The sequence below is a fragment of the Polypterus senegalus genome, chromosome 18 (assembly GCF_016835505.1).
Source record: "Polypterus senegalus isolate Bchr_013 chromosome 18, ASM1683550v1, whole genome shotgun sequence".
Classification (NCBI taxonomy): Eukaryota; Metazoa; Chordata; class Cladistia; order Polypteriformes; family Polypteridae; genus Polypterus; species Polypterus senegalus.
In genome coordinates, this window is record NC_053171.1 from 2,109,903 (window position 1) to 2,126,155 (window position 16,253).

Consider the following 16,253-nt stretch of genomic DNA (forward strand, 5'->3'; position numbering starts at 1 on the left):
ACAACTGGAAGATGATTGTACTGTTCCAATAGCTTCTCTTCAGCCTGGATATGCATGAACAAGTATACTGCATTGTATACTGGGAGTGAAAGCTACATTATAAAATAAAATATTGTCACACATGTGCGTGTGAGAGGCAGCTAAAGGGCTCAAAAGAAGGTAATTCCACGCCAGGCCCGGGCGTGGCAGAGTGCAATTCTCTTTTATCCTTGCAGATAAAATGTGAAATTCTGCTTGAATCCGATGATACCATTTCCGGTTCCAGGTTCGATGACATCACTTCTTATACCAGGCCTGATGACATCACTTCCAGTGACTGACCATAAAAACCCACCTTCTTCCTTCTGTTAGCCTGTTCTGTTTTGGACTCGAATCTGTAAACAACCTTGCATCCAATTATCTACTCTTGCAGCCTTATTTCAAGTATACGAGTTGCTGCCCCAAACATTTTCTTGTGGCAAGGCATATTCTTCCACAATATATATATATAGATAACCTAACGGCATAGGTGTGATTTGCCACCAAAACACAAGAGGGCACTGTCTCATAATGCTATCTCTTCTTTTTCTCCCTCTTCTACGCGGTGGTGTGCTGGGGAGGCAGCATAAAGAAGAGGGACGCCTCACGCCTGGACAAACTGGTGAGGAGGGCAGGCTCTATTGTAGGGACAGAGCTGGACAGTTTGACATCCGTGGCAGAGCGACAGGCTCCTGTCAATCATGGAGAATCCACTGCATGCACTGAACAGGATCATCTCCAGACAGAGGAGACCCCAAACTATGCGACTCTTGAGTTCCACCCTGGGGGGGTAAACGTTAACATTATTCAAAGTTATTGTCTGTCAAACCTGCCTCACACTCTCCACCTTACATTTTTTTTTTCACTGCGTTTTCATCACTCTTTAATTTAATATTGTTCTTTATCAGTATGCTGCTGCTGGAGTATGTGAATTTCCCCTTGGGGATTAATAAAGTATCTATCTATCTATCTACCTCTCCCACTCTGACATCACTTCCAGAGTAAGACCACCTGGACCACCTCTTCCTCCCCGAATTCCTCATAATTGCTACCATCTTCGATTCAATCGACCTGAGAATCTAGAACATTTCAACTTTGCGTAATACCACACATTTTCTTGCGTACTTTAATAGATGGGGTTTACTCTCGGATGCACCAGACCCTTTATCTTGTGCCTTTTGTCTCTTTACAATATGTATGCATCTTTTTGTACCATATTTCTCTTGTCTGATTATTTCCGCCATGGTTACTGAATAGATATGTATAAGGTTCAAGTATTCCCTTCATTCAAAAAAGAACACAATCCCAGGGAGCAAGTGCCCCCTACTAGAGAGAACTGGTCCCACTGAACAAACAGATCGGTGAACCTTGGGGCTAGTTAGTCAGCACAGCATGTAAACATAGTGGGTAAGACGCCATCATGACCATCTACTTGCAGCAGTTCTGTTATTTGAGGGGCCTGCAGTCCTTCTGCTCCTTGACCAGAGGCTGAGGGCTGTGGGGGTCCAACTTACCACAAGAGTCCAGATTGTTCATAGGGCCAAAGGGTGCTGAGGGAGAGGCTGGATGATGTGACCTGTGCCATCTTTAAACGCATTATTTAAGTTCGAGGAGCGCTCAACTCATACCAGTCTCTATGCCATTAAATCCCCTGATAAATCAGACATGGATTACTGTAAACAAGTTGCTGTGAAATTTAAAATCAGACACAAGACAACAGAGAACATCAGTTTTATTGAGCAAGCGTAACTCATCTGCTTTGTAGCTAAGAGACTGAACGTTTGGAAGACAAAGCGCTACTTGAAATCCACATCTTCTAAAGCACACAAGAGTGTCGACTTGCCCTCACAACGTCTTCAGCACAAACTTTAATTCCTGGAGCTGTGAGTACTTACATCATCTTAGGATTTCCTAAGCAATAGTTTTTTAGGCAAGTCCCGTACGTCCGTGTTGAAATTAATACGTAAAGTATCCCAAATGTCAAGCAGTTCTTCTCTAGTAATAGCGGAGCCTTTGTTTCCATTGTATTGATATGAAGCAAAGTAATTTGACAAAAGTAACCAAACAATTTGATCAACTAAATCCCTGAAGGTTGCTTATCTTTGAGCCATCTCAAGTAATCACAGATTCGAGGTGTTGTTTGTATGATTTACAAGTTTGTGTTACTTTCTGATTCTGCTTGTCCTGAAGTCGACACAGCTTTGTTAGATCTGCTCCACAAAAACTCAGCCACAATGATCAGCAGTACAATCAACACCAGACCAGATATGGCAAGTCGGACTTCATTCTCCACTGACAGTTCTAAAAGAATGAAAATAAGGGGAGAGTTAATTTAATTTTTGTTTAATAAAGTTATGTAGTGGTACAAATGCAAAGCTGCAATGCAAAAGAGCACTTCGCTCCAAACAGGCTCGTTCTCGCTTCACCACATCTGAACTAATCTTGCAATCGCAAAATAGAAGACTATGTTAAGTTTATTATAATGAAATTTTAAAATTGGACAGAACTGAGTTTTGTTTTTGAATGTCCGGTGCACTCCAAGCGCAAGCCCAATCAGCATCTGTAAAAGGAACAAGAGCTCCCTGACCTTGGCTGTACATTCTCAAATGATTTTATGCTCTCATAAGACAGATGACAACGCACAAGACCCGCAGGTTCAGATTTTATTTTCCCATACTGTTAATTTGACAGAATTTCATTTGAAATTGGAATGTATTCATTTATGAAGAAGGATCCCGGTTGGCAACTCCCCAAGGCAGATACGTGGTCCAGTCCCACCCTCCGAAAATGATGGGCGACCCCTTCACCTGGTCCAACCTCTCAGGTCCCCAACAATGAGGATCCTTCAAGCTGGATCACCCTCGGGGAATCATGCCACATAGCTGTAGTGCCGTAACTGACGCTCCCTCACAATGCAGGTAATGTGCCTCTTTCGGGACTCCATGGGCAACACAAAGTCACACCAGCGGTACCCAAGAAAGACACAGAACCAAAGGAGTCCAGTCTTTGTCTCAGGTCACTGGATATCGTCCATGTCTCACAACCATATAGCAAGACAGGAAGCACCAGGGCTCTATCGGGAGTGCCACACACCCCTTTCCAGCAACCTCATGACCCCCATGCTCTCCCAATCCATCTACTGACTTCAAAGGAAGAGTCACCAGAGTCATGAATGTCACTGTGGAGGTAAGTAAACCTCTCGTCAAGGTCGACACTCCCTCCGCAGATAGACGCACTACTGATAGCTGTGCCTAAGAGGTCATTAAAGAGGTCATTATTCTGAATGGTAGTATAATGCAAAAATTAACATAGGACATATGCAAATAACATGAAGTGTTTTGTAACATACTTTGCTCATCCATCTCTGTGATATACAAGTGAAATACACACTACTCTGCAATGGGGGTGCCTAGAAGGGAGGACAGGTGTCCTGCCTGGGATAACAAAAGGTTTCATACCTGGCTAGAAAGGCCATGACGCAAAGACCATGGGCCTCATGTATAAACGGTGCGTACGCACAGAAATGTTGCGTAAGAACTTTTCCACGTTCAAATCACAATGTATAAAACCTACACTTGGCGTAAAGCCACGCACTTTTCCACGGTACCTCATGTCTTGTCGTACGCAAGTTCTCTGCTCGGTTTTGCAGACTGGCAGCACCCAGCGTCAAAGCAATGCTACTGTTCCTGTGTGGTTACACCTTATTTTCCTGACGCAGCTTTATAAATACACTGATACTAATCGCATATTGTTTATTAGTGTAATGCATCTGATTGTAATTAACTTGTAACAATATAATGGTCCAGGGAATACCTATAGTATTCCAAATACCATAACTGCTTTAGCGTTGTTACTCTCACTGCACCTTCTTCTTCTTCTTTCAGCTCCTCCCGTTAGGAGTTGCCAGAGCGGATCATCTTTTTCCATATTCCTCTCACTGCACGACTCGGAGTATTTATATCACTGTATCTGAGTGTGAATCACAGCAGCAGCTGATCGGAAAGAGAATTATCGGTATACAGCTTCAAGCACACGCTGCCTCAGCCACGGCAAAACGTTTCAAAGCCTTTCCTGTACGGACCTCGCGGTTCAGAAACAGTTTCATCCCAAGAACTATAAACGCACTCAATCAATTGCTCCTTGTAGAACTGTTTGTACTTCTAAGTACAATCACCCCACTATAAACTTGCACTATAGTTATAATATTGCACAGCCTGAGCCACTTTATAAAGCGCGTATTTACATATGATGATGATATCATTTTTAAGGTGAAATGCAGCAAAATATGTTTATCATATTATACCGATAAAACTCTAACTTCATTTAAATAATCTATATTCTTCACTGGGAGTGTCGTGAAGGACAGAATAATTAAACATGTACTACGAAGATATTTCAATGTTCCTTAAACGTTTTGAAGAATCAGTGCTCTAAGCTTACAGATGGCTTAACTTCTATTACAGAGCTGATTGTGTGGCGATCGGTGACTTGGGGAAAGAACAGCAAGGACTGCAGTGGCAGCTACGCCAATATATATTGAATATAAAACAGAAAGAGAAAATAACAACACAGCTAAAAACGCAGCGACAAATTTCGGCAAAAGTTAAATGCTTGTCATGAGCACGAGGTGGCTATGCAGTGTCTGCAACAGGCGTGGCCATTGTGGAAGACGAATGTTCTCTTCGTTCCCTTGTACTAATTCATGTCTGAGAAGTAAGCTTTACAAAACCATGTAATAGAATGCTTTGTTTTAGCAAACAGAAAAATGTTTGTGCAAAGGACTCAAGGTCTGAGAATTCCACACATGAGTCTGCCTTATCACGTTTTCCCTTAGCTTACATCTGAACGCCATAACAAAAGGAGCCAAGAAATCAAGTTGCACAAGGGGCGTTGAAGGGGCTAAAGGTTTGTGTATAATAAACGTGTTGACTGTTACATTTTATAATGATATTAAATTACGCATTCTAGGGGTATAAAACCGGACCCCACCCAACAGACGGGGTTCAGAAGAGCCCTGACGCTGTCATGTATATTTGATTGTCTGCTTTTCTGAAACTCTTCTCACCGTGACTCTGAAAATAAAGCTGCTTTATAACCAACCGCACCTGCTGTCGGGTCTGAGATTTCGTCCACACCATCCACCGTGCATAAGCTACCTTACTGACATTGGCGGGCGAAGGAGCCACAGATTCTTCCTCTGCCCAGTGCCACCACAAGCCTAGAGCCGCCCCTGAGTACTTCTGCAATAAATTATTTCATCAAAGGTCGCACACAATCACTGCGCCGTGAAACTCATGTTTAATAACATGCTTTAACTCCTATCATCATAAAAATGATATCAAGTATACATCTCAGTATTTTAGTTATTAAGAGAACTGTAATATCACGAATGTCATGGATTCTGTGTCCTGTCAGAGGAAGAGAGCCAGTTTAAGAAGCAAGTAGTGATTCACACACAAAGAGCACATAGAAGATCAAATACAAAACAAAGCATTTAACGTGCTATACTTTAATTACAATGTGATTTGAGAAACTGGTTAATTAAACGATTTTAAGATAAAGTTTATGATGTTCTACTTTAATGACAAAATAAACTACGTGATTAAAGTGGAAATGTCGAGATTGAAGTTGACATTTCGTGCTTTTTCCCCACCAAATGCCTTTTTTCTCTGTACCCTAATAAGCTTTCATATAACACTCAGACAGTGAGCTACAACTCGCCTTTTCACAGCGACTTTGATATGTGACTTCTTTTTTATTTCCGGCACTGTGCGATTTTGTGAATGTGAGCTTTCAAGTATCTCCATCACGCTATGTCACTCGATCAACTTCATTTTGTTGATTATACCACGGTTTATTTGAACAAATAGTATTTTTTTCCTTTGCCTCCACTTGGTATTCGCTGAAATTCTTATATTTCCCCCCGTGCTTTTCCCATTGTCCTGTTACAGAAGGCTGAGCTTAAGGGTGATTTATATTCATTTGCATATTCAAAGAGGCGTAATTCTGGGAGGAGTTGGGGCGTTACATAAAGCGCGTGCACGAGCGTTAGTTTTCACGTTGATCGGAATTTATGTAGCAAAAGAACGTGGAAGTTGGAGTACTCACAGATTCCTGCATCTGGATTTTTCTCTGCGTAAGCACATTTCGGCTTTTGTGCTTACGCCATGTTATAGTGCGAGTTCTACGCACGGCGTTATACATGAGGCCCCAGGTGAATGGGCATACCAGGAGAAGGTCATTCCCCCACACTGCAGGTGGCAGCGTTCCTCAGTTTTCCTCCTGATTAGGACACCCACAGGGTTGAATGGGAAGTGGAGTCCAGAAACGCAACCCTGTTGGGGCCTTTGTGGACTGCCAGAAGGTACTGCTGGGGGAGGACTTCCCTGGTTCCCGCACGACCCGGAAGTACTCTGAATGACCTGGAGAGGAGACAGGAAGTAGTTCCTGGGACGACTTTAAAAGAAAGCCCAACAGCCTCAGTTTGATGAGTCACAGTCGAATGGTGGTGGGCTACACTCTTGGAGGAGGAAGGAGAACTTGGTTTTTTTTTGTTGTTATTTTTGTGGAGAAGATGTTGGGGCTCAATAAAAACCCTTTATTTCAGAATAAAGTGTGTTGAGGCTTATTGTGTCTGCAGTTTTGGGCTCAGTGGCGTCCCCTTGTTGTTACAGCAATTAAACATCTTTGCCCTAAATAATATAAAACACAGAGCAGAGAGCACAGGTCAGTTTGGGGCACGACAAGATTTCCTGTATCTCATGTGGTGGGATGCGGCAAAGCGCTGTATCAGTACAGGCTCCTGACCTGCAACCTCCTCCAATGGCGTGAAGTGGGCAAACAGGACTGTAATACTGCAGGACTTTACTGCTGGTGCACGGCCATTGAAAGATTGGTAGGTAACAACAGGACTTTTATTCAGCCTACAGGACGCAGGGCACCAGTGGACAATACAGGAGGTCCTCAGGTTACAACGTCGCAACATACGATGTTTCAAATTTACGACGATCACTCCCATAAAAATTGAGACATGAGTGTTTCGGATTACGCTGTTAGCATCGTACTTACAGACTTACGGGAACAAACTAGTTTGGTTGCATGCGGCAAAAGTATGCGGCATATAAGTGAGGGAGTCAGCGAACTAGAGTACAGTAGTTTGGTAGTACGCGGCGTAAGAGTGAGAAAGTTGGCAAACTACAGGTAGTTTGGTTGAGTGTGGCACAAGTGTATACTAGTGACTTTTTGGCTCTTATCATGGCTTCTAAATGAAGGTCAGAGTCTTCAGATGGTAGTGCTTCGAAGAAGAGGAAAGCCATCACAATGGGAGTGAAATTAGATATTTTAAAGAGATCGGAAAAATGAGAATCAGCGACAAACATCAGCCACGTGCTAAGCCTTAGCCACCCTACTGTAGCAACAATTATCAAGGATAAAGGATATCCTAGAGCATGTAAAGGGATCAGCCGTTATGAAATCGACTGTGATTACTAAACAGCGAAGTGGCATAATGAATGAGATGGAAAGATTGCTAATTTTGTGGCTGGAAGACCAGCATCAGCGGCATATACCAGTAAGTCTAATGTTGATTTAGGAGAAGGCTAAATGATTGTTTCAGGCAATAAAAAATTAAAAGGGATAAGGCAGTGAAAGTGAAGAGTTTGTAGCTAGTAGGGGTTGGTTCATGCGTTTCAAAGCTCGTGCCAACTTGCATAACCTTCAATCAATCAATCAATCAACATTTATTTATATAGCACATATTCATACAAAAAAATGTAGCTCAAAGTGCTTTACAAAATGAATAGAAAAATAGAAGACACAATAAAAAATAAACATAAGTCAACATTAATTAACATAGAATAAGAGTAAGGTCTGATGGCCAGGGTGGACAAAAAAACAAAAAAAAAACTCCAAACACTGGAGAAAAAAAATAAAATCTGTAGGGGTTCCAGACCATGAGACCACCCAGTCCCCTCTGGGCACCTTAAGGTACAGGGTGAAGCTGCTAGTGGGGATGAGAAAGAATCAAACACATTTCCTAATAGGTTGGCTGAATTAATTAAAGGGGGCTACTGTGCTGAACAAGTGTTTGACGAGACAGGCCTTTTTAGGAACCATATGTCTAACAGGACCAATATCGCCAAGGAGGAGAAGACAGCACCAGGCCATAAGGCTGGCGAGGAGAGACTGACTTTCCTTCTCGGAGGGAATGCTGCAGGTGACTTCAAACTCAAACCTCTGTTGGTGGACCAGGCAGAGGATCCAAGGGCTCTAAAGGGCATTTGGAAGGGTCAACTGCCTGTTGTCTGGAGGTCTAAAAGATGGCATGGGTGACACTTCAGATTTTTGAGTTATGGTTTTCCAGCCATTTTGTGATAAGCAGTGAAGGACTACTGTGTTAGCAACGGACTACTCTTTAAGGTGTTGCTAGAGCTGGACAATGCTCCAGGTCACCCTGCCCACGTGAGTGACTTTAATACCACTGCCCTTTTACAGCCCATGGACTAAGATGTCATTGCCTCTTTTAAGGCCTACTACCTCCGGAGGACATTTGCTATAGCCCTTAATGCAGGAGTCCTCAAGCTATGGGCTACGTGACGGATACGGTCCCCCAAGGTCATTTACCTGGCACCTGCTGTGGCCGTGGCCACCGCTGCATCCAGCGTCATTAGCATGCAGTCACATGACATGCCAAGCCGAGCCACATTTACTAGGCTGAGTCAGACAGGTAGTAACTACAGGCGAGGACGCACCCACCCCAAAAATGTAATAGCCATTGTAAATCCTTTTGGAAACAATAATGTCAAGGAAAAGAAAAATTGACTCCGAGTGCAGGATGTTCAAAGAACGGTGGACATACTTTTTCACGCAGTGCAAGGAGAGAGCTGTTTGTCTGGTGTGCCAGGAGTCAGTGGCTGTGTTCAAGGAATACAATTTGCATCGACACTATGAAACTCAACATTGTTTGGTCAGACAAGTGAGAAAAGACAAAATATTAAAACTGAAAAATGGATTGACAACTCACCAAAATGCTTTTGTGAAGCAGAAGCAGCTAAATATTTCATCACTGCGAGCAAGTTTTCAAATTGCCAAGCTAATAGCGCACACTGGCAGACCATTCATAGAGGGAGAATGTGTTAAAGAATGCCTTGTTTCTGTTGCCAAAGAGATGTGTCCAGAGAAGACTGATTTATTTAGTACAACGAGTCTTTCAGGTCCTCCAATTACACGAAGGATTGAAGAAATGGGGGACAATTTGCATCAGCCTTTGCAAAACTCCTCAAAAAAACGTTGCTATTTTTTGTTGGCACTCGATGAAAGCAATGATGTTCGTGATTCTGCACAACTTCTAATTTTCACTCGTGGGACAAATGATCAAGGAGCACTTGATTGGCTGCATTTAAAATTCTTGGGATTAAACTGTTTTGAACCGCGAGGTCCGTACAGGAAAGGCTTTGAAACGTTTTGCCGTGGCAGAGACAGCGTGTGCTTAATGCCGTATACCGATAATTCTCTTTCCGATCAGCTGCTGCTGTGATTCACACTCAGATACAGTGATATAAATACTCCGAGTGGTGCAGTGAGAGAAATATGGAAAAAGATGATCCTCTGTGGCAACTCCTAACGGGAGGAGCTGAAAGAAGAAGAAGAAGAAGAAGTAGTGAGAGTAACAACGCTAAAGCAGTTATGGCATTTGGAATACTATGGCTGTTCCTTGGACCATTATATTGTTACGAGTTAATTACAATCAGATGCGTTACAATAATAAACAATATACGGTTATTTTCTGTGTATTTATAAAGCCGCGTCATGAAAATAATGAGTAATCACACAAGAACAGTAGCACTGCTTTGACGCTGGGTGCCGCCAGTTTGCAAAACCGAGCGGAGAACTTGCGTACGACAAGATATGAGGTACCGTGGAAAAGTGCGTGGCTTTACGCCAAGTGTAGGTTTTATACATCGTGATTTGAAAGTGGAAAAGTTCTTACGCAACATTTCTGTGCGTACGCACCGTTTATACATGAGGCCCCAGGTCTTTTTACGTTGCTGAGTTCAGTGCTTGTTTTCTTTCTCAGGATGTACTAAAGTATAGATTTTGCCACTTGTAATATTGTAGAAATTTCTCGGATGGGTTTTTTCTGTTTTTGCAGCTTAAGGATGGCTTCTTTCAAATGCTTGGAGAGCTCCTTTGACCACATGTTGTCTGTTCACAGCTAAATCTTCCACATGCAAGCACCACACCTCAAGTTAACTCCGGGCCTTTTATCTGCTTAATTGATAAGACATAACGATGGACTTGAACACACCTGCACATGAAATAGCCTTTGAGTCGATTGTCCAATTACTTTTGAGCCCCTGAAATGAAGGGATTGTGTTCAAAAATGCTTTAGTTGCCTCACATTTTTATGCAATCGTTTTGTTCAACTCACTGAATTAAAGCTGAAAGTCTGCACTTCAACTGCATCTGAATTGTTTCATTTAAAATTCATTGTGGTAATGTACAGGACCAAAATGAGAAAAAAGTTGTCTCTGTCCAAATATTTATGGACCTAACTGTATGTCTGTAAACAGACCTTTTTCCCGAATGAAACATCTGAAATCTCCAACCAGACCCAAACTAACCGATGTACACTTGCATCACTTGTTACGACTGTCAGTGACAAACATGGAACCGAACATTGACTATCTCATCAGCCAAAGTAGGCCAACACTTCTCATTGAAATAATGGAAAGTTTATGTTGGTTACAATTGTTCTTCATTTTTAATATTGTATTGTTCTTTCATGTTTTTTGCACTATAAATAAGATATGTGCAGTGTGCTTGGCTATTCGTTCATGTGTTTTTTTTTTTCCAAATTATAGTTCCGGTCCCCAAACAGTCTGAGGGACCATGAACTGGCCCCCTGTTTAAAACATTTGAGGACCCCTGCCCTAATGCAACTGAGAAGGACAAGAACCTGACACTCAAAGTCTTTTGGAAGTCTTTTAATATTTACAATGCTGTACAAAACATTGCTTTTGCCTGGGATGAAGTGAGGCGAACAAACTTAAATGGTGTGTTTAAAAAACTGTGCCCCCAGTTTGTGTATGACTTCCATGGCTTTGAAGAGTCAGTGGAGGCTGTAACAGAGAAGGTTGTTGCCATTGGTAAACAGCTTAATTTGGATGTGGAGGCTGAGGATGTTACAGAGCTACTGGCATCACATGGACAGGAGCTGTCTGCTGAGGACCTCATTCAGCTGGAGAAGAAACTGATTGAAGAGGAAGAGATAGAAACCTCAGAACCCAAGAGATTTACCACCAAGTGTTTGGCAGAAGGTTTTTCTATGATAGAGGATAGGTTGGCAAAATTTCAGGCTGAGGACCCCAGATGACAGATTCAGTAAGGTCTACACAGCTGTTATGGATTCTTTGCAATGCTATAGGCAGATTTTGGAAGATAAGAAGTCCTCAAGCTTCCAGACTAGCCTGGAAAAATTCTTTAAGAAGGTACAGAGGCCTGCAACAGATCCTTTACCCTCTACATCAGCTGCTTCTCGAGATGAAACACCTGTAGTACAAGTAGAATCATCTCCAGCTTCCTCCTCCCAATAGGTCACTCTCTCCAACCTTGCAATGCCCCTTCCAGCGTGCAAGAGAACCACAGGAATAAAGGAATTTTTTGTTACACTCATTTTTGGCATTTGTTCTGTTACTACATACAGTGTACAGTACAGTATATCATTATTTACTTTTTCTGTGGATTAGTTGTGTTTTTATGTTCTAAATTATTATTTTACAACTGTTAGGATAGGTAAGTGACTTAGGCTAGGGTGTGTTTTGACTTACACCAAAATTCAGGTTACATCACCATCATAGGAACGGAACTGTGTCGTAACCCGAGGACCCCCTGTACAAAGAACAGGCGCTCTGTGCCGACTGCTGATGTGAGGCGTTACAGAAGGAGTTTTCAAAGCCACTGACACAGATGAGGAATTGAGGGGCATACAGTAATTATGAGTGCTGTGACAACCCAGTCTGGGACATGAAGGCAGGATTTGGTAAGTGTGATTAAGACAGGCAGTGTCACCCCTCACCAAAATGGGACCCTAAGTGAAATATTCTTGGGAACCCCCCCACCCCACCTCACCACCCCACCTCACCTCTTCCTGAATCTACTACATTCATATTTTTTATAAAAGTTTTAACTTTAACAATAAAAATATTAATACATAAAAAATAAATAAGTAACCACACATCACAAACTAATCTGTAATTTTTTTAGTTGTTTCTTTCATAAATGAAAGCCTAATTAGTAGTAGTAGTAGTAGTAATAATAATAATGTATGCCATTAATCGTTGTCACCTGATAAAGCCAACAGTATAATTTTTGAAATGTGATACAACAGCAAAAACTATTTTAATAACACAACTACTACTAATAATGATGATAACAATATAAAATACAACTACTACCACTAATATTTAAAATACTACTACTAATAATAATAACAATAACATAAAAACTACTCCTACTACTACTAATAAAAATAATAATGTAAAATACAGCTACTACTACTAATACATAAAACACTACTACTACCACTAATATTTAAAATACTACTACTACTCCACTAATATTTAAAATACTACTACTAATAATAATAATAAAATAAAAACTACTACTACTAATAATAATGATAATAATGTAAAATACAACTACAACTACTACTACATAAAACACTACTACTAATAATAATAACAATGAAGTAAAACTACTACTACTACTACTACTGCTACTACTAAATTTTCTTAATAAACTGACTTAAGATAGTAAATGCAGGGTCAAAATGAAGCTGGATATTTAGATATTTAAAAAATGAACATGTGAATGTGTCACAGACACTTTTGAATTTTCTAAAATTCATTTTCTCCCTCCAATGTCAGCAGACAGCGATAAGGCGCTCACTAAATCAGTGATGTTAGCTGCCAATAAAATGAACCAACAGTTGAATTTATCTGAGCTGATTGTTCTTTTTGTCTGTCAAAGTTGCTTTTGTGGTTCTTTTCCATTATTTGGTGAATAAGTAACTAGTAAGTAGAGACCCTCAGTGTGCTGGTGACTTTCACAAACACGTCCACAATGCAACACTCACAGCATTTGATATGTCGACTAACATTAGCAGCCTTAAACAGCGTGTAGAGGTCCTGATGTCTATATGGAGGTAATAATTAATCCACAGCCTTTTGTCAGGTAGGCACTGTATCATCACATATTATCTATTGAACACTCAACATCAAAACCATTTAATATATTTGACAACACATAATGTTACTCCATTGTTACTCCAGTAAACCACTAGCTTTAGTGTAGCAGTAACTGATGTAACATTAGTGAGATTACAGGAAGTTGGACAAATTTTGATTTCTAAACAACACCAGCATCAACTGCAGTGTGAGCTAATACTTCATGCTTTTATTTATTTTTTCTTTTTTTTTTTCTGCGTTCCTGACTCATGTGGACTTAAAGCCATCTCTCTGCTAATTAACAGAAAATTACTGTGACTGTCAATGATATTATTTTGATAATGCATAAAACTGCAGTAACCCCATTAGAGTCAAGCTGCAGACTGCCAGAGCTCCACACCATTGAGGAAGCTGCTTACCAATAGAAATTCGCCAGGCTAATACGGTGGAGCACTTAAAAAAACTACTAAAAACTCATTATTAACTTATTATTAACATGGCTTTCTCATAGCTTCATTTTAGTTTGATCCTGATGCTCTGTATATGCATTTACTTTCCAATACCATTCTTGGTGTTCTTTTTCCAGTTATCTGTGGTGGTGATCTGCACCACCACCACCTAATCAAAGCACCGTGATGTTCCTATATTGATGGATTAAAGGCCAGAAGTCCACATGACTCATCATCAGGTTTTTCCATGTGAACCCTGAATACCGTGAGGATTGATTGAGGTCATTTATGTTGGGTAGAATGTCTAGAGGGGGCTCGGTGGTCTCGTGACCTCAGAACCCCTGTAGATTTTATTTATTTTTTCTTTAGCTGTCTGGAGTTTTTTGTTTTTTCTGTCCTCCCTGGCCATCGGACCTTACATTTATTCTGTGTTAATTAGTGTTCCCTAATTCTATTTTCTTATTTATTTTGTCTTTTTTCTCTTTCTTCATTATCTAAAGCACTTTGAGCTCATCATTTGTATTAAAAATGTGTGATATAAATAAATGTTGTTGTTATGCGATATGGTTAAGGTTAGGATTGTGGGAGGAGTTTTCTGACTAAAGTAATTTCAAGTAAAACAAGCAACAAAAATGTGCAGTCCAATTGGCTGTATTGCAGAGCTCCTGAATCACGGACATCTGCGAGCCCCCAGTGGGCACCCCACATTGGTCCTCCAATTATACCCCCCCAAAGCCCACAGCCCACATTGGTTATTCAATCATGGGCCACATACACACAATGCATGATCTGCATGCAGGAATGGATGGCTCTGGGTACAGAATCAACTACACATTTGGTGGGCCTCATTTACAAAAGAAAACTAATTATTCGATTATTGAAAGTGGCTGTGAATGGAAATATCAGTAGCAGCAAGGTGAGAGTAACAGATGGGGCATTGAAATGGGATAAGGCCCTACTTTGGGGTCTGAGAATTCCAAATCAGTGCTGTGATTGTTGAGAATAAAAAAGACGGGGTCCATTATTTAGTATGACCTTAAGAGAGAGTAGGAAAATGAACCTGTGGCATCAAGTCAATCATCTAGCAAGGATAGAAATTCAGTCAGAACCTTAAAGATAAAAATATCAAGGTTGATATTAAAAGTAGTTACAATAAAGAAAGGGAGAGCTGGGAGAAGGTTGAAACAGAAGGAAATGGGTGACAGAACAAGGTGACTGTGTACAAACACAGACCAAGAAACAAGTGTGAGTGCCATGGCAGAATGAAGAATTAATTCATTTACCAGTATATGATGGGGAGGCTATCACTGTAATGGCTTCTGAAAGAAAAGACAATAAAATATAAAACAAATAGCCAGAATCGGTAAAAATGAAAAAATAACATGGTTGATGTATGATATTCTAGGTTGTGGTGTATGGCCGGCTGTTTACCCCGGCCAATACCCCCAAGCCGCCAGGTGGAGCCCTCCCTGCAGTATGAAGGTCCCCCGAAGACCAGTGTGGCATCATGGACATTGTAGTTTTTATACACAGCCCTGCTGGATGCCATGGGGGCCGCTAGGGGACACTGCAGGGGGGAACAATGGTTATTTACCCTACGCCTTGGAAGTACGTTCAAGTCACATGGACAAGGGGAATAACGTGCTTCCGGGGTGAAGAAAAGGACTTTTTACCTGACCCGGAAGTGATACAAGATCACGTGGACTGGGGATTGGGAACACTTCCGGGTCAGGGAATATAAAAGAACTATGGGAGCTCCCAGACGGCGAGTTGAGCTTGGTGGAAGGGTGGCAATGCATCTGGGAGTTGGAGGATTGGATTATTGTGTTTATTATTGTTATTGTATGAGTATAGTGGAGGAGAGGGTGCTTTGTGCACTGTGGCAATTTAATAAAGTCAGCGTTTGGACTTTTACTTGGTGCCTGGAGTCGTGGACAGGGGTTCAAGGGAGCGACAGTGACCCCAAACTGTCACAAGGTCTTCTAGGATTTCAGCCCATTCATCTGTGACAGGAACGTGCCACTGAAGACGGCATTCACTGTAGCCTTAAATAATTTAAGGATACGAGTAAAAACACGAACATGTTGGAAACACAGCATGTGATCTTTAGATAACATCCAGTAGCTGCTTAAAGATGAGTGCTGATTTCCTTTCCAAAGATAGATTTTCCTGAAAATTATAAAAATGGTTCTATGATGCTGTTGTCTTACTCAATTCAGGAATATTTAGTTTTTAAGGACTGTGAATTTGTCTCAGTTCAATCCCAGCCAACACAGGGCGCAAGGCAGGAAACAAACCCTTGGCAGGGCACCAGCCCACCACAGCAGAAATTCAGTCATAAGCTTAAATTTTAAAACTATCAGTTGATACTAAAAGTGTTACAATAAAAGAAGGAGAGCTGGGAGAAGGTGGAAACACAAGGAAATGGGCGACTGGATGAGATGACTGTGCATAAACACTTGTGACATGGGCCAAAAAACAAGTGTGAGTGCCACGGCAGAATGGAGAATTCACTGACTTACCTTTATATGATGGTGGGGCATTCACTGTAGTCATCTCT

The 16,253-nt window shown here is 41.3% G+C and overlaps 1 protein-coding gene across 5 annotated transcripts in view; it reads right to left on the reverse strand.

The window, feature by feature from the left end:
- Window positions 1-1,744: 1,744 nt before the first annotated feature.
- LOC120519013 overlaps window positions 1,745-16,253 on the reverse strand; it is a 36,877-nt gene continuing 22,368 nt past the window's right edge. For 3 of the 5 annotated variants that reach the window (XM_039742086.1, XM_039742087.1, XM_039742088.1), the window contains 3 exons: window positions 16,216-16,251; window positions 14,977-15,012; window positions 1,745-2,319 (listed from right to left, as the gene is read on the reverse strand). In XM_039742086.1, the coding sequence (XP_039598020.1) occupies window positions 2,168-2,319; window positions 14,977-15,012; window positions 16,216-16,251 (224 nt within the window). In that variant the 3' untranslated portion in view covers window positions 1,745-2,167. The remainder of the gene's footprint in view (window positions 2,320-14,976; window positions 15,013-16,215; window positions 16,252-16,253) is intronic. The other 2 variants (XM_039742089.1, XM_039742090.1) reach the window with 2 other exon arrangements.